The 23,302-nt window shown below is 44.2% G+C and overlaps 1 protein-coding gene across 1 annotated transcript; it reads right to left on the reverse strand.

Annotated features, from left to right (window-relative positions):
• Positions 1-4,335: 4,335 nt before the first annotated feature.
• LOC306763942 (extracellular matrix organizing protein FRAS1-like) lies at positions 4,336-23,253 on the reverse strand. Its single transcript, XM_079250908.1, has 10 exons — positions 23,127-23,253; positions 18,441-18,655; positions 17,882-18,032; positions 12,563-12,670; positions 12,239-12,398; positions 7,932-8,048; positions 7,675-7,841; positions 7,386-7,591; positions 6,558-6,704; positions 4,336-6,092 (listed from the first exon to the last, which is right to left on the reverse strand). The coding sequence occupies exons 1-10, from the start codon at positions 23,248-23,250 to the stop codon at positions 5,517-5,519; spliced, it is 1,971 nt and encodes a 656-aa protein (XP_079107034.1). The 5' UTR covers positions 23,251-23,253; the 3' UTR covers positions 4,336-5,516.
• Positions 23,254-23,302: the final 49 nt, after the last annotated feature.

Below are 23,302 nucleotides of genomic sequence, written 5' to 3' on the forward strand. Positions count from 1 at the left end.
TTCAAAAATAGCGAAATCTGGAAGCAGGGCAGATTTCCATCCATTTCAACATTAAGCTAGCTCACTAATGAGCACTTTTTAGCACGGAGCTGACAATTTAACAAGGTGGCTCCCATCGATGCTGAAAGTGCGCTCATCATCCTCTTCCGGGTCATTGTCATGCAGGCCAGGCTCCTTCACCAATTTTTTCTTCCAGGGCAAGGGGGTCATCTCTCGTTGGGGGCAAGCAAGGCCTTCGCTGCCTCCTTCCATGTCCGCTGGGGATGAGCATTCCTCATCAGGCGGGATCACTGGGGTTGAGGATGAACTCGTCTCGGTTACCTTGCAAGGCAGCTGTATGGTTCCCCATCGCTTTAAAGTTGGGAGAGCTTGTCTCCCGCCGAAGGGGGGGCGGGCTGGGCTTTTCCTCACAGTCTTGAAAGTCACCCTCTGAGATGTCAGATTGTTGAGACGAGTAGGACGGCGGAGGCTCTGTGGTGACGCTGCCGGTCTCCAGCAGGAGTGTGTCCTCTTCTCTGCGTTTATCCTCTTCTGTTAAGCTGTCCAGGCTGGTTGTGGTGGTTGACAGGGATGAGCAGGAGGAGGAGTTTGAGGAGGGGTGGTAGGAAGAGGTGGGTGAGGTCTCAGTACTCATAGTGCTGGGGGAGCAGAAGGGCATCTTTAACACAACAGCCTTCATTTATAGATTGAAATCTGGAAGCAGGACAGATTTCCATCTATTTATATTGCTCCATTCTAATAGATTGAAATCTGGAAGCAGACAAACTCACTTATGCCCCCTGCAGGTGCGGAGGCCCAAAGGCTAAACTCGACGCTGCCCCCTGCAGGGGGTGAGGTGCACTGCACTTCCAGATTCTCATCTATCAAGCACCTTCATTTATAGATTGAAATCTGGAAGCAGGACATATTCTAATCTACATCATTACTTAGCTCATTAGCTCACAGGCTAACCCGCCAGCAATTCTTACAAAAAGCATCAAACCATCACATCAAAATTCTTAAAAAAAACTTGCCTCACTGTTCGCTGGCCTTGACTGTCTGACCGCTTTCCTGGTTGACCCGTCTAACTTTGATGAAAGTAGCTCTCACCTTGCTTGTGGTCACCTGCTGCCTTCTGACCATGTGCTCGTGTGGCAAAGAGGAAAAGGAACTGCTTGGTCTGCCTTGCTGGAATTGAAGTAAAGGTGCACACCTGCTGGTGGGAGGCTGGTGCTGCAGACCTCAGTACAAGAAACCCAAGGCGCCCCCTGCTGGTGGGGTGTTGGAGGTGCGGATCTGGGTACAGGAAATAACCAACACCCCCTAATGTTCAGGAGCCAAGAGCAAGCCACGGCAAGGGGCTTATTGGCCATGACCAGTTTGGTTAGCCAGCTAGCTAAGGTTTGGGCTAGCTTCCAGATTCTCATCTATTAAGCGCCTTCATTTATATATTGAAATATGGAAGGAGGGCAAAACTCATCAGTGCCCCCAGCAGGCAGGGGGGCCGGAAGTGTTCCAGATTTTCATCGATGGAAGGCCTTCATTCCTAGATTGAAATCTGGAAGCAGGACACATTTCCATCTATTTACATTGCCTGGCTCTGGACTCTTTAAAAAATTCCAGTGAGCGGCAATGCTGAGAAGCCAATGCTGACCCTGATCTAATGGTTAGGATCTGGGCCCCAGAGGCCCTGGGGCCACTGCTCACAGGTGGTTCTCAGAAAGGCCTCCGAGCCTTGGTGGGGCCCACAGGACCCATTGGAAAAACTCCTTTCCAATCCAGAGATGCGGCCCTTCAAAAGTCTGTTTTTTGCACTTTTGGCGCCCCCTAGCTCTGAGACTAAGGGCCCCACCAGAGGCCCAAAGCCCGGGTTCCCAGACACCCCTGTAAACCTGATTCTGAACCTGACATTAGGGTTAGGATCTGGGCCCTAGAGGCCCCGGCTGGTGGTCGGGTCTTGGAGGGGACTTGCAAACTTGCAGGGGTCCATTGGAACCATCCAAAAACTCCTGATCCCGAGATATGGCCCTTCAAAAGTCCATTTTTTGCACTTTTGGTGCCCCCTAGCTCTGAGACCAACAGCCCCAGAGCCTTGATTTTTGGAGTGTGAGACCCTCTCACAAGGCACTACCAGGATCTCCAATCCCAGGGCTCTGGACACTTCCTGTGTGGTACCTCAAATTTGGTCCATGAAGAAAACAAAGGATGAAGGTCCCAAGGCCCTGAGACCATGTTGAGGGACAGGGCAGAAAAACAAATTTGTCCAACTTCTAATATGTTGTTGGGGGCCTCAAACCAGAGTCATTGACCCCAAGTCCAAACTCCTTCCAGGTCCCGAGATGTGCCCCTTCAAAGGTCCGATTTTGCCAACTATTTGGCGCCCCCTAGCTCCTAGACCGAGGGCCCCACAGCCTTCATTTTTGGGGAGCGAGACCCCCTCAAGGAGCACTACCCATGGCCCAAACCCTGAGTCTCCAGACCCCCCCAACCCCAACTCCAAAATTAGGGTCGCTTTCTTGGCCCTTGGGGCCTCTGGGCCCCAGCCGGTGATTGTGTCTTGGAGGGGCCTTAGAGCATTGCCAAAATCCATTGGACCCATCCCAAAACTCCTTTCCGGTCCTGTGATACAGCCCTTCAAATGGTCCATCGTTCGCACCTTTGGCGCCCCCTAGCACAGAGGCCGTGGGTCAGGGGACTGCAATTTTGCAGAGGCCCAATCAACTCACAGGCCTCTACCGGGATCTACAGGCCAAAGTCAAATTCGAAGAAAAAAACTGCGCGAAAATCACAACTCCCTTGCCAAAGCTGCCCTTGACTCCAGATTCTCATCTAAGCCGTCAAAAACACGGTCTCTGTCGCCCCCTGCTGGTACGTGAAAATTCCAATTCTGGAATTCATAACCCCGTCTAATAGATGAAAATGTGGGCCCCAAGTCAGATTCTTATATACACGGGCAGCTCCTAACCCTAACCCCCCGAATTGAGACAGCACTTGGCGCCACTATGACGCATGAGGCCGATGAATCCACATTTGGAAGCGTGCAGAACCTGAATTAAGAAACACCCCATGTCTACTGTCTGGGTTACCAAGCGGACGTGATGTCACAATCAGTGCCGTATTCTTTGACATCTTAAAAACAAATGATCAATTGGTTCTCCAAGATTTGAGCACATACAGAAATAAATATGGACAACATCAGACCATTATTGTCAGAGACCAGACAGAACGAGGACCACACAGGCGACACGTTTAAACAGTTTATTGAATGTTAGGTGGAAAAGGGTGAGGGTCCAGAGGACTGAGCAGTGTAGCGGATGAAGCTAAGTTGTACAGGAGTTCCCTGGTCCAGGAACCGAGGACAGTAGGACTGGAACGGAAAAGTACAGAGCAGCAGTACAGGCAAGGGTAAGGCAGTAGACAGTGTAGTTCAACAGAAGGCAGGTCGGGGGGTCTCATTACCAGGGCAGGCGATCAGAACAGGTCCGGGTTCACAGGCAGGAGTTGTAGGTGTAGGTAGACAGTCAGGATACAGGAGCTGGCTTGCAGACAAGCTGACAAAGTGGGGTCTGAAAGGCAGGGCTTAAATACAGAGGCAGGTAATCATGAAATGCTGTGCAGCTGGCAGGTAACGAAACACAGGTGGGGCTAATCAGAGAGCAGGGACGGGAGGGGCACAGAGAAGAGCTCATGTCAATTTTACTGCATTTTTTAATATTCAAAAGTTATATTATTTAGTAAGTCCATTCTACCTACTCACATACAAAAAAGTTAACCCACAATGTGAACGAAGTTTGAGCGACTTTTTTGTACAAACTCATTTGTAACAATTTTGCCTTTAAATAAATTGTTAAGATCCTGAGAAAAAGGCTTGACCAATACTCGTATCAACCAGAATGTGTTCACCAACACCTTCAGCTTCCTTAGAAACTATGAGAATATTTTACCTGAAGACAGCTGGTCACTCCCATTTTACGGTCAGGTGATGCATTCAGGAACAACTTAAACATTTTAGATATCACAAACAAAAATAACTTTGAAGCCATTGCAGCTGTGATACTGGTTACTAGATAGGCACATATTGTGAGCTCTAGGGTTAGGAAGAAAGACAGTCACAAATTGTGCCAGACACACTAATGACTTGATTACCCTATTTTCTGCTTAATCTGACACAATATCATTAGACACCATGAAAAACTTACAAAACTAGCTGAACAAGCTAGCTGGCACCAAGCAGCAATCTCCAGTGGTAAAAAGTGAAGCCTAAATGGAAGAATAAAAACGCAACAAAGATGATGTATTTCCTTTTTCACATTTGTTTTTATTACTTAAAACAGAGGCACCAAATACAGGCATTACACTAATAGCATTGTTTCTAGTTAAGTTTTTTTTTTTTTGCCTCGTTATAGCACCAAAAATATAATTATATATCCCACAATACATCATTGTCTTGTTTAATAGGCACACAGTGGAGAAGAATAGAAGGTGGGATTAGAAAAGATACACATCAACATCTCATATGAGTACAAAGTTTTTACTTTTGCACTACTCTCCAGCCAGTGTTGGACATAAAAATACAGTGACTGTGTTATCATCAGTAGCTGTCTTGTAATATAATACGTTATAAGAAGGCAACATTATGCATAGATGAACCCAAAACAATGTAAGATGTGAAATGAGGAGACTGCATTTGTTTGGACAGAACAAAGGCAGGCAGACGTAAAATACATAATTTCTGTTTTCATTAGAAATATAATAAGGTCAAAAATGAGCCAAGGGGATGGGACCTTTTGTGTCTCATGTTTTTCAACTGCATGGAGATTTACACTATGAACCCTTCCACACTATAACAGTTACTTTGGATGAATTGCTTTGAATTGCATGAAAAATAAAAACACTGCATGGCACTCAATATTGGCAACTTTCAGAATAGAGCAAAAAAAAACTGACCTCTGTTCAACATGAGTAAAAATGTCTTAAATACATAAAAAAAAAACCAATGGAGCTCCAGATCATAGTGGAGGGACTACTGATTTGTGGCATAATTGCACTTGATGTATCGTTCATTTTTGTTATTTACACTCAGCACACTGTTAGTGCTTAATACTTTCAACAAGAGTTAGAAGCAGCAGTAGCTGATGCAGAAGTGGCTAGAAGTTCTTCCTGCTTTAATTCTGAAGTGGTATTGCAGAAAACACCTCAACATGAGCTACCACTCCACACAGTATTAACATTTAAAGCAGTGAAATGACCTGATACAGCAGAGAAAAGTATGTTTTGTTCCAACAATCACCACTGTCTGAGCTAACTTTAATCATTTTTGGTGCTAAAAGTTCCAAGAATGTCAAGTAAAACTGAAATTGGTGTTGGGACGGTTAAATGCAGATGATTTGGTTGTTAAACCCAGTTGTTCCTGAGGTTGTCCACTTCCCTTTTTATCTTGTTAATGTGTTATAAGAATACATTTTCTAACATTAAGAACAAACTTTGTTTTAGAAAAATACCTGTTTATCTTATTAAACTTCCTCATTTTCAGGGTTTCAGACCTCGGTGCCATCGTTGAGGTTGTTCTGGAGTTTCACCTCCAGGTTGACTTGCTTTACTTTGGTCTTGTTGGTGGGCTCATGGTTGCGGTTGATGTTGATGTTTCTTACTGTGCAGTGCCCAGTGCCGAAATTCTTCTCCACACACTTGTCCATGCACACCTCCACCTTGGTGTTGAGCGGATACTCATAGCTTTTCACAGAGCTCTTGCTCTTTGTCGTGAAGGCACGCTGGCAGCGACGGAACAGGAAACAAGAGACCAGCAGGACCAAGACCAACAGCATGATGGCACCCACTCCGCCGCCGACAGAACTGCCCACGTGGGCATTAAATGTGGCAGAGGGGCTGACTTCAAGGCGAAGCGGTTTCATGTTGGTGCCATTCTTCACCTGATCATCCTCATTGTCGTAGATGAGCGACTCATCAAGTGTCAGCTGACCACTGTGATCCACAAGGTCGCGTTTGGAGCGGCTCAGCTGATAGACCACTGAGCGCTGGACCCTGGGGTTGGAGCGCGATTCTGGGCTGATCACATAGATTACCTGCAGGTACCACTGATGCCCTGCCTCCACCTGTCAATACCAGAAAGAAAAATTAGAAAGAAAATATTAGTTGTAGCTAAATGAGCTACTAAAAACTAATTATTATGGCCCAATTAAACATTTTATGTGATTAACCCTTAAAATTCCAAACCTATATATATATATATATATATATATATATATATACCGTATATCGTAGTGATGGTAATGAAGATGTGATAGATAATGGCATTATCATGGATCATTGTGGATTTACCATCTAGAGTCTGAATAAACACTACATGTTGTGTCTGAATTGTAAACCTCCTGAATGAGATATAAATGTCCAGAAAAGGTCTATTGAACATCTAAAAGGTCATATGTCTAGAGTTATACACGACTGTTTCCCGAAAAAGTGATGACATCAGCGATAGTGTTCTGGGCGCTGGAGATTTATTGGCGTCTTAAATGTTAAAGTCCAAAACAGTAACTGAGGTATTTTGTGATTCCACAGACCTTGTAGAGCGCATCGACCTTCATTGTGAAGCCATCCACACCTGGCATGGTCGTCATGGACTGCAGCTCTGGGATGTCTGAGGCAAAATCAGCTTCAAAGGGAACATCATGGAAAAACCTGTCACAAATATCTGGCTGTTTACGATCCTGCAGATGAAACACAGGTAGACAATAATCAGAACCATAGCAAATGGAAATCAGAAAAATGAGGATTTCTCCCAGCTGCATTGAAGACAGAGGCTACGAAAATGAGTTTAACAGCATCATCTACTTTATCACTCAACTGTAGCTGCAAGACAGATGCAATGACAAGTAAACCATTTTGAAATCAGTGATTCTGTGTAAAAGACCTGACTAGCTGAGCTGGTATGGACAGTACATACACAAGAGTTATAAAAAAAAAAATGTCTCAAGTACGCCTAATTACATTAAAATAATAACTTTAAACATTAGCTTGTGTTTTCCTGCTGTGAGGACTGGATATCTAACTGGCTGCAGCACTGTTGTCTTAATGCAGAAAACTAAATAACTTTTACAACTGGAATATAGTGTAGTATTAAGTTTTGTAAAATATTTTTCACCTTTTTCCTGATTGTTCTCTGATTTCTATCATGAAATAACACTTGCCCAAACAACATAGCATCTAACCATTTTGTGCGACTGACAACTATTAGTGTGAAAACACTGAGGAAAAAAAGGATAATCTGCCTCATTTTCTCATTGAGCTATGTGAATAACTGTTTCAGCCCTGGGTGTGCTATGTGTTTGGGTTTTGCAAACATTAAAGCAGATCCAAGTTAGATACATTACATATATCTATAAACATACCAGCAGCAGGAAGCGATGTTGGAGGTGTTTGTTGGGTTGAATGCAGCCATACTGTGGCCCCTCATTGTACAAAGTCCCTGTGGGATCAAAGAAGGGCACGTAGCCATCTCTTCCAGTGCACAGGTAAACCTTCTCCAGTTGCAGTCTGTAGGCTGCGTTCAGGTTTTGCTCCGGGTTCCACAACACTTTGCCATATAAAGTCTGACCTGCAGGGGTGTCAAAGGGACGGACTGACAAATATTTTCTAGTTCTACACCATTGTCCTCATTTTTTCAATGCATTTTCCTACCCATGGAGAATGCTCCTTTGTAGTCCATCTCAGCCATGGAGATGTCAGCGGCAGATGGGTCCATCAGAAACACCATCTCATTGTTGCACAGCTGGAACTCTGTGTTGAGAGAGTAAACCACCGGAACAGGCCTGTTGGTCTGCTGAAAGGCGATTGGCACCAGAAACCTGTTGAAAGGCGACAACATGGTTCTGAACTGAAATGTCTGCTACTACAATCCACTCAAGTTATGTCTAAACTATGAATGCAAGTCATACTTCTCTGGAGCGTGAGCCGTACAGGACAGAGGTTTGTCACTGGGGTCGACCCAGGGTTGAGTGGGCTGCACGGTACAGGGGATCAAGAAGACGGTGTATTCTCCAGAATAGTCCTTTCTTTTCAAGAAAATACAAAACCCAAATGTACACACAATGACACAATGTACACTGCTAAAAGAAATAAAGGGAACATTAAAGTACCACGTTGTAGATCTGAATGAATGAAATATTTTATTAAATACTTTGTTCTTTCCATAGCTGAATGTTCTGACAACAAAATCAAAAAATTATCAATGAAAATCAAACATATCAACCCATGGAGGTCTGGATTTGGAGTTCTACTCCAAATGAAAGTGGAAAAACAGACTACAGGCTGATCCAACTTTGATGTAATGTCCTTTAAACAAGTCAGAATGAGGCTCAGTAGTGTGTGTGGCCTCCGCGTGCCTGTATGACCTCCCTACAATGCCTGGGCATGCTCCTGATGAGGCGGTGGATGTTCTCCTGAGGGATCTCCTCCCAGACCTGGACTAAAGCATCCGCCAACTCCTGGACAGTCTGTGGTGCAACTTGGCGTTGGTGGATGGAGCGAGACATGATGTCCCAGATGTGCTCAGCTGGATTCAGGTCTGGGGAACGGGCAGGCCAGTCCATAACATCAATGCCTTGGTGTTGCAGGAACTGCTGACACACTCCAGACACATGAGGTCTGGCATTGTCTTGCATTAGGAGGAACCCAGGGCCAACCGCACCAGCATACACCAGCATATAGATTCCACTGTCTGTTGGCAGCAAATTGGAGTAGCTCTGACTTGCTATTTGGATTTTTTTAAAAGTAGAAACTCTCACATAGAACCTCAAATTAGGTATTTTTTTCTGAGGATTTCATGCTGGTTTGGAGGGTGTGCTTCAAGGAAGATTTTTCTGCATACTTTTGTCTCTTTCAAGACTTGTTATGAGTCTCCATGGCAACGAAAGACTTGTTTACAATCAGGATCAACTGATTAAACTCTCATAAATCAGGATTATCAGCGAAACAACACATCAAATCCCGATGGAGTTGAAAAGAAAGAGAAGAGGATGCAGAGCGGGAGTCAGACAGAGGAAAAAGCGATGGAGATTTAAATCATTTCTCCCGACTGTCGTCATGGGTAATGTGAGATTGCTAGCTAACAAAACGGATGAACTCGAGATGCTAACAAGGTGTCAGAAAGAATACAGAGAGTGCAGTATTATGTACTTCACCGAGACATGGCTGCATGAACACATCCCTGACTGTAATGTGTCTGTACCGGGCTTTAAAACGGTCCGTGCAGACCGCAGTAGACAACACAGCGGAAAGCTAAAGGGTGGTGGAATTGCAGTGCTGGTTAACCAGCGTTGGTGTCATCCTGGACATGTTACTGTCAAGGAGAAGATATGCACAAGGGACATGGAACTGTTAGCTGTGAGCTTCCGTCCATATTATTTACCCAGAGAGTTTACCTGTGTTATTCTGGTAGTGGTTTATATAATACCTGGTACCGCACCAGACACAGCCTGTGATGTCATCAGCTCCGTCGTTGCTCGGCTACAAACACAGCATCCAAACTCATTCATGGCGTTCTCCGGAGACTTCAACAACGTCTCCCTCTCTGCAACTCTCCCAACATTCCAGCAGTTTGTCAGCTGCTCCACCAGAGAAAATAAGATCTTGGACTTATTTTATGCAAATATGAATAATGGATCCAGTTGTTCTGCCCTGCCTCCTTTAGGAAGATCTGACCATAATCTGGTTCTTCTCACCTCCACCTACAAGCCCATCGTTCTGCAGCAACCAGTCATCACAAAGACTATCAAAATCTGGTCTGCTGAAGCTGAAGATGCTCTTAGAGGAGGCTTTGAGGCTACAGACTGGAACGTCCTCTGTGAACCTCATGGAGACGACATCAACGCCATGACTGAGTGTGTGACAGATTACATCAACTTCTGTGTGGACAGCATCGTCCCAACAAGAACAGTGAGGTGCTTCCCCAATAACAAACCCTGGATCACCAGTGACCTGAAAAAGCTGCTGAACATCAAAAAGAAAGCCTTCAGGGATGGAGACAGGGAGTTATTGAGGGCAACACAAAAACAACTTAAAACACAAACTAAGAAGTGCAAGGAGGACTACAGGAAGAAGTTAGAAAGTCAGCTCCAGCAGAATAACCTGAGGGATGTGTGGTCTGGAATGAAGAAGATCACCGGCTTCAAGTTAAAGGGGGACCAGCCTGATGGAGGTCTGGACAGAGCTAATGAGCTGAACATATTCTTCAACAGGTTCAGTTCACCCCCTACCTCCAGCCCAACAGACCACACACCCTCCATAAGCCCACTGCTTTCCTGTCACGCCTCCAATCTGTCACCCTGCAGCTCAGTCATGGACCAGAACACAGCTTCATCTCCCTCCACATCAGGACATCCTGAGATCTCCACCTTGTTTGTCTCCTGCAATCAGGTTATGAAGCAACTTGAGAAACTGCACCAGAACAAGGCTGCAGGTCCAGATGGTGTCAGTCCCAGAGTTCTCAAGACCTGCTCAAAACAACTATGTCCGATTCTGCAGCACCTTTTCAACACCAGTCTGAGACAAAATAGAGTCCCAGTGCTGTGGAAAACCTCCTGCCTTGTTCCAGTGCCTAAAAAAACACAACCAGCTGAACCAAGTGACTACAGACCAGTTGCCCTGACATCTCACATCATGAAAGTCCTGGAGAGACTCTTACTGGCTCACCTCAACAAGCAAGTAAACACCTTTCAGGACCCATTCCAGTTTGCATATCGCAATGGACTTGGGGTTGAAGATGCCATCATATATCTATATACCTATCTTCTATAAGTCTGTTGTGGAGAGTGCAGTCAGCTTTGCAGCATCTGCTGGGGTAGTAGCATCAGAACCAGAGACTTGAAGAGAATCAACAAACTGATCCAGAAAGCTGCTTCTGTGCTTGGAGTAACTCTGGAGCCGCTGGAGCTGATTGTCCAAAGAAGAATGCTGCACAAGCTGATGAAGATGATGGAGGATTCTTCACACCCTCTCCACAACACAGTGATGAAACAACAAAGTGTGTTCAGTGAGAGGCTTCTTCAGGTCCGATGTAAGACTGAAAGATACAGAAGATCATTCCTGCCAGCAGCCATCAGCCTCCGGAACAAGACCTCCTCTAGTTATTATTATTATATACTACAATATTTCCCTTTGGGGATTAATAAAGTATTTTTCATTTTCATTTTCCTTTCATATTGTCCCACAAGGGGTCTGAGGATCTCATCTCGGTACCTAATGGCAGTCAGGCTACCTCTGGCGAGCACATGGAGGGCTGTTCTGCCCTCCAAAGAAATGCCCCCCCACACCATTACTGACCCACTGCCAAACCGGTCCTGCTGGAGGATGTTGCAGGCAGCAGAACGTTCTCCACGGCGTCTCCAGACTCTGTCACGTCTGTCACATGTGCTCAGTGTGAACCTGCTTCCATCTGTGAAGAGCTCAGGGCGCCAGTGGAGAATTTGCCAATCTTGGTGTTCTCTGGCAAACGCCAAACGTCCTGCACGGTGTTGGGCTGGAAGCACAACCCCCACCTGTGGACGTCGGGCCCTCATACCACCCTCATGGAGTCTGTTTCTGACTGTTGGAGCAGACACATCCACATATGTGTCCTGCTGGAGCTCATTCTGCAGGGCTCTGGCAGTGCTCCTCCTGTTCCTCCTTGCACAAAGAAGGAGGTAGCGGTCCTGCTGCTGGGTTGTTGCCCTCCCACGGCCTCCTCCACGTCTCCTGATGTACTGGCCTGTCTCCTGGTAGCGCCTCCATGCTCTGGACACCACGCTGACAGACACAGCAAACCTTCTTGCCACAGCTGGCATTGATGTGCCATCCTGGATGAGCTGCACTATCTGAGCCACTTGTGTGGGTTGTAGACTCCGTCTCATGCTACCACTAGAGTGAAAGCACCGCCAGCATTCAGACCAAAACATCAGGCAGAAAGCATCGGAACTGAGAAGTGGTCTGTGGTCTCCACCTGCAGAACCACTCCTTTATTGGGTGTGTCTTGCCAGTTGCCTGTAATTTCCACCTGTTGTCTGTTCCATCTGCACAACAGCAGGTGGAACTGATTGTCAATCAGTGTTGCTTCCTAAGTGGACAGTTCCATTTCACAGAAGTCTGGTTGACTTGGAGTTACATCGTGTTGTTTAGGTGTTCGCTTTATTTTTTGAGCTGTGTGGAATTACAGGGCTGAAAGCTACAACCACAAATGTTTTAGGTTTCTTGTTTTTGATTCTCTTACCTGCTGTAGGAGCTTGTAGCCCTCCACAGCTGGTATGGGGAGTCAAAGGTCTGAGCACTCCACAGAAGCAGCATATCAAACTCAATGCCACCCAGGTGGTCAGGAGCCATCAGGCGTGACATGTGGCCAGGTAGAGTGTGATGCTCCAGGACAAACTGTCCTGGAAGGATAAACATGCAGAGAAATGTATTTTGTTTGATGGAAAAGACAAATGTTGGAGAGTGGTGCTTCTTATATTTACTACTCTTTATCTAAAAGTCCATCAGCTGGGATTTATAAAGAGTTCTTCTCACACAACACTGATTGTATCGGAGTAAAACTAACCTCTGAACTTTGCATGAGTTTTAAACTCAATCACCAACCGTCCATCCTCTCTAATGAAGATCCTGATGATCTGGAGCCTGGCAGAGAGGACGCTGTCAGTCTGAATGCCTGCAGACACCAAACACCTCAAGACATAAATTGAGGAAAAGTGCAATTCTGTTTAGAATTACGACTCTGTAGATATTCGAGAAGACCAGGGGTTCTTAAATGTTTATGTTACATACCACATCCTACATATCAACTCAACTTTATTTATAATGCACTTTCACAAAACACCAGGTGCAACAAAGTGCTGAACATTAAAGACATGCAGTGAGACTATAACAATAGAAGTTAAAGTGGAACTATTATGTGCATTTCAGGCTAATCTATTTTTATTTCTTGTTAACGAGTAGAAGGTAACCAATCACCGAACCTTGTGCCCCAGGACATCACAAGGATTTCCAAGTAGAAAAAACTCTCTAAAACGACGCGTTTTTCATCGCCATGGAAACCGAATGGTGAGCATGCTGGAACTCAAACTCAAACATGCGTTTAGGTGATAAAAAAACAGTGTTGTTCACATGTCTGATGAGGATTCAACACTGTAACACTGTAGAAAGCTCAGAACACTCAAAATACCATAATAGCACCCCTTTAAAGGAATAAAAGATAAAACAATAAACACAATCAAAAGTAAAAGACATTATAACATTAAAACAAAAAACAATGAAGCAGTACAGAGAGAATAAAAAGCAGAATCTCAAACTGGATAAAATGCAAGATCAAAAAATAGGTCTTTAGACGTGTTTTAAAAGTTGGCAGCAATGTGACTTCTCTAATTTGTAGCAGCAGAGAATTCCACAGTTTTGGAGCAGAAACTGCAAATGCTCTGTCCACTCGGACCTCGGGACTTCTAGAAGGAGCTGATCAGCAGATCTGAGGCACCGGGCTGGTAAGTATGGGGTAAGCAGCTCACAGAGGTACAGAAGGGCCAGGCCATGTATGGACTTAAAAACAAGTAAAAGAACTTTAAAATGAACTCTAAAATATACAGGGAGCCAGTGAAGTGATGCTAAAGTTGGTGTAATCAGTTCCCTTTTACGTGCTCCAACCAAGAGACGAGCGGCGGCATTTTGGACCAGTTGGAGACAAGAGAGACGACTGGTGAACCCTCAGATAAACTTCCAGCTTTGAAGTGATAAAGGCATGAACTACTGTCTCAAATTGTGGGGTGGTTATGAATGACTTTTTTTTGTGAGTTGATGAAGGTTAAAAAAGCTTGACTTTAACACTAATTTAAATTGCCCATGCAGTTTAAAATTACTGTCCAATTTAAAACCAAGGTTTGTTACAGCACGTTTTAAGAAGCTGGACAAGGGAACCATATCAACTGGGGAGGGGCCACAGAAGCCATTTGGCCCAAACACTACAACCTATGTCTTTTTCTCATTAAAATTTAAGGCCATCTACTCCTTGATGTCATGGAGGCATGTAAATAGCAGTGTGAGAAAGTAGGCATCTTTCTTTTTTGGGGGTAGATATATCTGGCTGTCATCAGCATATAGGTGGAAAGAGATGCCATGTCATTGCATGGTATCTCTTTACCTACCATTAGATGGACCCTAATGGCAGCAAATACAGTGAAAACAGGAGAGGCCCTAAAACTGATCCTTGTGGAACCCCGTAAGACACCGGAGCAGTTACAAATTCAAAGCCACCGATGCTCACACACATGATTCTATCCACCAAGTATGACCTGAACCAGTCTAATGCCGTACTCTGAATCCCTACCGGGTTCAAGCTCTCCAAGTGCCTGTTTTATAACTGACATTAAATCATTAAATAGAATAAAAGTGAAAAATACAGTCAAGGTTAAATATAAAATTAAACAAAAATTAAAAAACAAATATCACATAAATAAAAAGAAATTTCTTCAAATCATGTTGCCTGACTTGAACTTGTGCGTTCTGAGAACTTCCTTGTTCAGACTTTCCCTTTGGTAAAAGAACTCTTCAGTATTCTATTCAATCTACAATTAGGTCCTCCTTCCATGCAGTTATGACCAAAACTGGTCAAGTAAAGATGAAAAAACTGTTCTGATGAGTCTCCATTTCAGCTTTTCATTTTTTACATGGTAAGTTTACAATCTGCTGGAAACATCATGAGAGGATGAGGAGGAGAGGTGTGTGTGTGTGTGTGTGTGTGTGTGTGGGTGGTGGGAGGGTGGGGGTTCTGATCTCATATCGGACCCCTTGGCGCCAACATGGATTTGTTTAACCACCAGAGCCTATCTGAGTATATCTGCTGACCATGGTCATCCCTTTAAGAGCACAGTGAATCATCTTCTGATAGAAGATTCTCATGATGATGAGGTGGAACGGGAGATTCTCATGGTGATGAGGTGGAACGGGAGATTCTCATGGTGAAGTGGTGGAACGGGAGATTCTCATGGTGATGAGGTGGAAAGGGAGATTCTCATGGTGAAGTGGTGGAAGGGGAGATTCTCATGGTGAAGTGGTGGAACGGGAAATTCTCATGGTGATGAAGTGGAACGGGAGATTCTCATGGTGATGAAGTGGAACGGGAGATTCTCATGGTGATGAGGTGGAAGGGGACATTCTCATGGTTATGAGGTGGAACGGGAGATTCTCATGGTGATGAGGTGGAACGGGAGATTCTCATGGTGATGAGGTGGAACGGGAGATTCTCATGGTGATGAGGTGGAACGGGAGATTCTCATCATGATGAGGTGGAACGGGAGATTCTCATGGTGATGAGGTGGAACGGGAGATTCTCATCATGATGAGGTGGAACGGGAGATTCTCATGGTGATGAGGTGGAACGGGAGATTCTCATCATGATGTGGTGGAAAGGGAGATTCTCATGGTGATGCGGTGGAACGGGAGATTCTCATCATGATGAGGTGGAACAGGAGATTCTCATGGTGATGAGGTGGAACGGGAGATTCTCATCATGATGTGGTGGAATGGGAGATTCTCATAATGATGTGGTGGAACGGGAGATTCTCATGGTGAAGTGGTGGAACGGGAGATTCTCATGGTGATGAGGTGGAACGGGAGATTCTCATCATGATGAGGTGGAACGGGAGATTCTCATGGTGATGAGGTGAAACGGGAGATTCTCATGGTGATGAGGTGGAATGGGAGATTCTCATGGTGATGAGGTGGAACGGGAGATTCTCATGGTGATGAGGTGGAACAGGAGATTCTCATGGTGATGAGGTGGAACGGGAGATTCTCATCATGATGAGGTGAAACAGGAGATTCTCATGGTGATGAGGTGTAACGGGAGATTCTTATCATGATGAGGTGGAACGGGAGATTCTCATCATGATGTGGTGGAACAGGAGATTCTCATAATGATGAGGTGGAACGGGAGATTCTCATGGTGATGAGGTGGAACGGGAGATTCTCATCATGATGTGGTGGAACGGGAGATTCTCATGGTGATGCGGTGGAACGGGAGATTCTCATCATGATGTGGTGGAACAGGAGATTCTCATGGTGATGAGGTGGAACGGGAGATTCTCATCATGATGTGGTGGAACAGGAGATTCTCATAATGATGTGGTGGAACGGGAGATTCTCATGGTGAAGTGGTGGAACGGGAGATTCTCATCATGATGAGGTGGAACGGGAGATTCTCATGGTGATGAGGTGGAACGGGAGATTCTCATGGTGATGAGGTGGAACGAGAGATTCTCATCTTGATGAGGTGGAACGGGAGATTCTCATCATGATGAGGTGGAACGGGAGATTCTCATGGTGATGAGGTGGAACGGGAGATTCTCATCATGATGAGGTGGAACGGGAGATTCTCATGGTGATGTGGTGGAACAGGAGATTCTCATGATGATGAGGTGGAACGGGAGATTCTCATCATGATGAGGTTTAACGGGAGATTCTCATGGTGATCAGGTGGAACGGGAGATTCTCATCATGATGAGGTGGAACAGCAGATTCTCATGGTGATGAGGTGGAACGGGAGATTCTCATGGTGATGAGGTGGAACGAGAGATTCTCATCTTGATGAGGTGGAACGGGAGATTCTCATCATGATGAGGTGGAACGGGAGATTCTCATGGTGATGAGGTGGAACGGGAGATTCTCATCATGATGAGGTGGAACAGGAGATTCTCATCATGATGAGGTGGAACGGGAGATTCTCATCATGATGAGGTGGAACTGGAGATTCCCATGGTGATGAGGTGGAACGGGAGATTCTCATCATGATGAGGTGGAACGGGAGATTCTCATGGTGATGATGTGGAACAGGAGATTCTCATGGTGATGAGGTGGAATGGGAGATTCTCATCTTTATGAGGTGGAACGGGAGATTCTCATGGTGATGAGGTGGAACGGGAGATTCTCATCATGATGAGGTGGAACGGGAGATTCTCATGGTGATGAGGTGAAACGGGAGATTCTCATGGTGATGAGGTGGAACGGGAGATTCTCATGGTGATGAGGTGGAACAAGAGATTCTCATGGTGATGAGGTGGAACGGGAGATTCTCATGGTGATGAGGTGGAACGGGAGATTCACATGATGATGAGGTGGAACAAGAGATTCTCATGGTGATGAGGTGGAACAAGAGATTCTCATGGTGATGAGGTGGAACAAGAGATTCTCATGGTGATGAGGTGGAACAGGAGATTCTCATGGTGATGAGGTGGAACAAGAGATTCTCATGGTGATGAGGTGGAACGGGAGATTCTCATGGTGATGAGGTGGAACGGGAGATTCACATGATGATGAGGTGGAACAAGAGATTCTCATGGTGATGAGGTGGAACAAGAGATTCTCATGGTGATGAGGTGGAACAAGAGATTCTCATGGTGATGAGGTGGAACAGGAGATTCTCATGGTGATGAGGTGGAACAGGAGATTCTCATGGTGATGAGGTGGAACGGGAGATTCTCATCATGATGAGGTGAAACGGGAGATTCTCATGATGATGAGGTGAAACGGGAGATTCTCATCATGATGAGATGGAACGGGAGATTGAAATAATGGATCTGCTGTAACTGTGACACTTTATGTCAGTACAGAAGAAGATCTTCTAAGAATGTTTCCAACACTTGGAAATATTCTTAAATTGAATCTAACATGCTAAGACTTAATGAAGTTTTGAAAGAGGGACAAACCTCTTCTGCATTCACTTATTTTGGTAGAAAATCCTAGTTCATACAGGGTGACAGGGTGACTAAACAGAGTACCCCACATGATTGAGTCATTCCATGAAGAAAGAATCATACATGTATTCCTGTAAGCCAATGTAAGATAATCCTGTCATTTATGTTAATGAGCATCTGACCTGTCCTCCACAGCACTGTGTCATAGAAGAAGGAAAATTCCATCTCAGTGTGATGCTCCAGAGAGGCCCAGCCTCTCGGGGCCGTCACGTAGATGTAGGACACGTACAGAGGAACCTGTACAGTCAGGAAGGACTGAGCCGAGTCTCGAACCTAGAAACACCAGAGCAAGATTCAATGTTTTGACCAATTAGAGGTTTTCTTGGGAATATTAGCAAACACTGAGACCTGTAGCCATCGTGATCATTGGACATGGATAAAAAATACATTCAACATTTTCAGCTACTGATGCCTCTATCAGTCACATTACATCCAGATTTTGTTATTCTTCTGTCAGCACTACCTAGGAAACTGCTGAAAGTTGGGACTTTAAATAACAGATCAAACTTGACATGTGATTCTAAACCCAATGTAAAGCTGCTGATGAAACCATGTCAGTCAGCTTATTCAATAACTGTAGCTTTAAGCTCTTTTTATCTGCTAAACCAATAGGAATGTCTTGAAATAATGTAAAGTTTTATTAAATATGTGAAAGAAGGGGCTTTCAATGGTAATAAACACCTGAAAGTCGGCTGTGACAGTGCCTCCGCAGACGTCAATTAGCTCCGTCATGTCGTAGTAGGCGTCAAAGGTCCAGATGCAGCTTTTGAGATTCAGATGCTTGTAGAACTGTATGGTTTTGGCTTCACGAACATTGGGGTTAAACTGGTATGGGCGGTCATAACCCGGTCCCAGAGAGATGCTGTCATAAGATACATCATCGAGGAATCCGGACTCTGTGGAACAATATTGTATTTACTAGAAAAAGATAAACTCACTTGAATTATTACAGCAAAACTTCAGAAGGAGGAGCCTGGAAATTGCGCACAAATACAACCTGAATGACCCACCCTTTTCCTCTCTGTGGTGCTATAGCTCTGCCTTCACAATTTATGGTATCTTCACTCTCAGACTGCAGGTTTACTGGTGGTTCCCAGAGTCTCAAAGAGTACTATGGGAGGAAGGGCCTTTAGCTATCAGGCTCCTCTCATATGGAACCAGCTCCCACCATGGGTTCGGGAGGCAGACTCCCTCCACACTTTTAAGATGGAGCTGAAAACCTTCCTTTTCCATGATTCTTATAGTTAGGATATGAGCATCTCCTGAGTTGGAGTCTGCATGTACGGGACCCAACTGTCCAGGCTCTGCTCATTGCTCTTATAGTTATGGGTAGTCTAGCCATCCATTACTTATGTAGCAATGGGGATGTTACCTGATGCACTGAGAAGTACCTCGCTCTATTTCTCTAATATATTAATGTATAAATATATGCCAATATGGCCGTCTCTAACTTATTTCTCCTTTTTTCTGCAGGTCTTCCTGAATAAGTGCAGTTGTACATGTTGATCTGTCTTTCCTGTCCTCTCCCCCCCAACCAGTCGAGGCAGATGGCTGCCCTCCCTGAGCCGGGTTCTGCCGGAGGTTTTCTTCCTGTTAAAGGGGAGTTTTTTCCTTCCCACTGTTGCCTCGTGCAGCTCAGGATGGGGGATTGGATCCAAGTCATGACTCGATGCAATCAGCTGGTTTCTATTATAGGAAATGTATGAATTGGCTTGAAATTATGTGTATGTTGATTCGTGTATGTAAAGTGCCCTGTGACAATTCAATGAAATTTAATTCAACTTTATTTAAATTGTGTCAAATCACGGCAATGCCATCTCAAGACGCTTTACAGACAGAGGGGAAAACATAATGAAGGCCAATTCATAACAGCCTATATAAGGAAACCAACAGATTGAGTTGAGTCCAACTCAATCTCCCATCCTGAGCAAGCACACTGGCGACAGTGGGAAGGAAAAAACTCCCTTTTAACAGGAAGGAAACCTCCGGCAGAACCCGGCTCAGGACAGGCAGCCATCTGCCTCTGCTGTGTGGGGGGAAGAGGACAGAAAGACAACAGACAACAGGAACTGCTACTCCCGGCCAGGGAGACCTGCTGAGACAGGAGACATACATGTTAATGATGCAACACTGTTATGGGGGGAGGGGGGGGTACTCTGCTTGGTATATAAGGAACAATGAGGTCTTTGATATATAGTGGTGCCTGGTTGTGGAGGGCTTTATATGTAAGGAGAAGGATTTTAAATTCTATTCTAGATTCAACAGGCAGCCAATGAAGAGAGGCTAAAACTGGAGAAATATGATCTCTCATGCTGGTTCTGGTCAGGACTCTGGCTGCAGAATTCTGGATCAGCTGAAGGCTTTTCAGGGCATATTTAGGACAGTCCAGTAATAGAGAGTTACAGTAATCTAGTCTCGAAGTAACAAAAGCGTGAAGCAGTTTTTCTGCATCACTCCGAGACAGAATGTCCCTAATTTTGGCTATATTACGTAAATGAAAGAAGGCTGTTTTAGTAACCTGCTTAATATGTGGACCAAAGGACAGGTCAGGGTCAAATATTACTCCAAGGTTTCTCACTGTAGCACTGGAAGCTAAAGTAATGCCATCCAGGTTCATTACAAAACCGGAAAATTTAGCTCTGAGTTTTTCAGATCCAAAGAGAATTACTTCAGTCTTATCTGAGTTTAAGAGGAGAAAATTTCTAGACATCCAAGTCTTTATGTCTATGAGACAATTTTGTAGCCTATTGGGCTGATTTGTTTCATCTGGTTTAAAGGATAAGTATATCTGAGTATCATCTGCATAACAATGAAAGTTTATTCCATGCTGTCTAATAATTTTGCCTAAAGGGAGCATATATAGCGTGAAGAGTATTGGTCCAAGTACAGAACCTTGAGGAACTCCATGACTTACTGTAGTTTGGGAGGAGGACCTGTCATTTGCATGAACAAACTGAAGTCTATCAGATAAGTATGATTTAAACCAGCTTAACGCTGTACCTGTAATTCCAATCACCTGTTCTAGTCTCTGTAACAGAATGTTATGATCGACTGTATCAAATGCAGCACTAAGATCAAGCAAGATAAGTACGGACACAAGTCCTTTGTCTGAGGCCATAAGAAGGTCATTAGTAACTTTCACCAATGCCGTCTCAGTGCTATGATGAGCTCTAAATCCTGACTGAAACTCCTCGCATAAATTATTTCTGCTCAGGTGGGCATGTAGCTGAGCTGAAACTATTTTCTCCAGAATTTTGGACATAAACGGGAGGTTAGATATAGGTCTATAATTTGCTATCACCTCTGGATCCAGAGTAAAGGCTTGATTCCAGCAGTTTTAAATGATTGTGGTACATATCCTGTCACTAAAGACATATTGATAAGATTTAGTAGTGATGTATTAATTAAAGGGAAAATGTCCTTAAAGAGGCTCGTTGGGAGAGGGTCTAAGATACAGGTGGATGGTTTAGATGAAGCTATTATTTTAGTTAATTCAGAGGGTTGGACAGGACAGAAACTATTTAGACACAAGTCAGATCCTGGTTCTAAGGATGCTTCGGAGACCACAACAGGCTCAACATTATAGGTAGAAGGAAGAGTATTGTGATTTTGATCTCTAATAGTATCAATTTTATTCCTGAAAAAATACATGAAATCATCACAGCTAAGTGAGAAAGGAATACATGGCTCCACAGCGCTCCGGCTCCTAGTAAGCCTGGCTACAGTGCTGAAAAGAAACCGAGGGTTGTTTTTGTTTTCCTCTATCAATGATGAATTATAAGCTGTTCTTGCCGTACGTAAGGCTTTTTTGTATACGATTAAACTTTCTTTCCAGGTTAAGTGAGACTCCTCTAGTCCTGATGAACGCCATCTGTTTTCCAAACGCCTTGACAACATTGTTGTGAAATGGCATGATAGAAAAAAAGTTGAATTGAACAAATAAAGTTGAACATAACATTTTTTTATGATCTGGGATGTATAAATGTACAAATAATTGGGCCTGGCAAAAATAGTCCTAAAAGTTTTTTCCAAATTAATGACATTTTGTCATTTCACATAGGAAAAATTGGACTATAATAGGAGAAAAAGTCAAGAACCACTGTTTGTGCAGTGGCTACTAGACTAAGAGCACATTCGCATCAGCTTTTCTGATCCCAATCTGAGTCCATTTGCTTGGAAAGTCCGCTTTTGTTGGGGAAATGTGAATGCACCAAACAAATTCTGATTCAGACTAAAAAAGCGAACTCTGTCTGCCTACAAATGCAGGCCTCAGTCCATTTCAAGTGGACCAAATAATGGAAGTGGACTATAAAACAGTCACTGCATTTGGTGTAGCATTGCATTGTGGGTAAATTCATAGTGACGGCGTTAAGGGTCCTCTGCCTCTTCTGTTGTTCACACTGTGTCTATTTTTACCTCTGCCAAGGAGGTTATGTTTTACTCGGCGTTTATCTGTTTGTGTGTTAGTGTTTAAGATAACTCAAAAAGTTATGGATGGATTTTTATGAAATTTTCAGTTTTTGGGAATGTGAAAAGAAAGAAAGAAGTGATTTTATTTTGGTGGTGATCCGGATCACCGTTTGGATCCAGGAACTTTTTAAAGTCCTTGGTGGAGGTTTGTGCTCTTTGAGTGTTTTCCTAGTTGCAGTGTATTTCTGCAGTGTTCTTGGATAAGACACAATTAAAACCCAAAACAGCCATAGTTTTGTCTCCATGTTTAACTTGCAGGTGGAGGTGGAGTTTTCTTTTTCAAGTGAGTCTTGTCCTCTCTTTTGCTAAGTACTAGTGCAGCACCATCTCTGGTGGTAATGGCGATATATTATTCTAATGGTTTGGCTGGTTTGACCAAAGGGCAACGTGAACACGATCTTGGCCCGCATGCATACACCCCCCTACAACTGGATCCAGTCCCCAATCGGACCGAGTCTCGCAAACTTTCCTGATGGGAATGCACCCTAATTTTCCCATAACTGTTGATGTTAAGTGTGTAAAACATTTTTTTAATCATAAGTTAATTCAATGGACAAAGATTCAGTGTATGCTTTTATTCCAGATTCTGTCATAATATGATTAGGTTCCGTGGCCACTGATTGATATTAGATGATTCTACATGCTAATTTGCCTTGTTTTGCTGAGATGTGTGATACTACCTGAGGAAGGGGAATTATGATCTATCTCTTAGAGGAAAGTAGATATGATCTAACTCATTTCCAGGTGGTTGCCATGGAGCTGCAAGCTGAGAAATTCAGTTTTATTTGGTTGTGATGATAAGGTATCTTACCAATCAATAATGTATTGATGGCTACTTAGTGAATTGTTGTATTAGTATTTTGTTACAGCCCTAGTTGATATGTGGTGATGTCCCACCAGAGACTCCTTTCAGTTCTTTGAGGGTGACCAAGTTGGAGCAAACATGCTGTTGCCTGTAGATGGACTCTGACAGCAAGAAGTGCAGGTTGTGCAGCGGCATGGTGGACACCAGGGGGAGCATACCATCCTGATGGGGGATCTGCACTGATATGTGGATCCTAGTGGGGCAGGCA

Source organism: Telmatherina bonti, assembly GCF_933228915.1.
Source record: "Telmatherina bonti genome assembly, chromosome: 13".
Lineage (NCBI taxonomy): Eukaryota > Metazoa > Chordata > Actinopteri > Atheriniformes > Telmatherinidae > Telmatherina > Telmatherina bonti.

What these genes read in the sequence shown, in the direction of transcription:
- LOC306763942 (XM_079250908.1), bottom strand. Translation starts at nt 23,250, where the DNA reads ATGCTCCCCCTGGTGTCCACCATGCCGCTGCACAACCTGCACTTCTTG. An exon ending in GCTACAAGCTCCTACAGCAG is followed by an intron (nt 8,049 to 12,238) that starts GTAAGAGAATCA and finishes TTTCTTGAAAAG; the next exon opens with AAAGGACTATTCTGGAGAAT. An exon ending in CAAAGGAGCATTCTCCATGG is followed by an intron (nt 7,592 to 7,674) that starts GTAGGAAAATGC and finishes ACACCCCTGCAG; the next exon opens with GTCAGACTTTATATGGCAAA.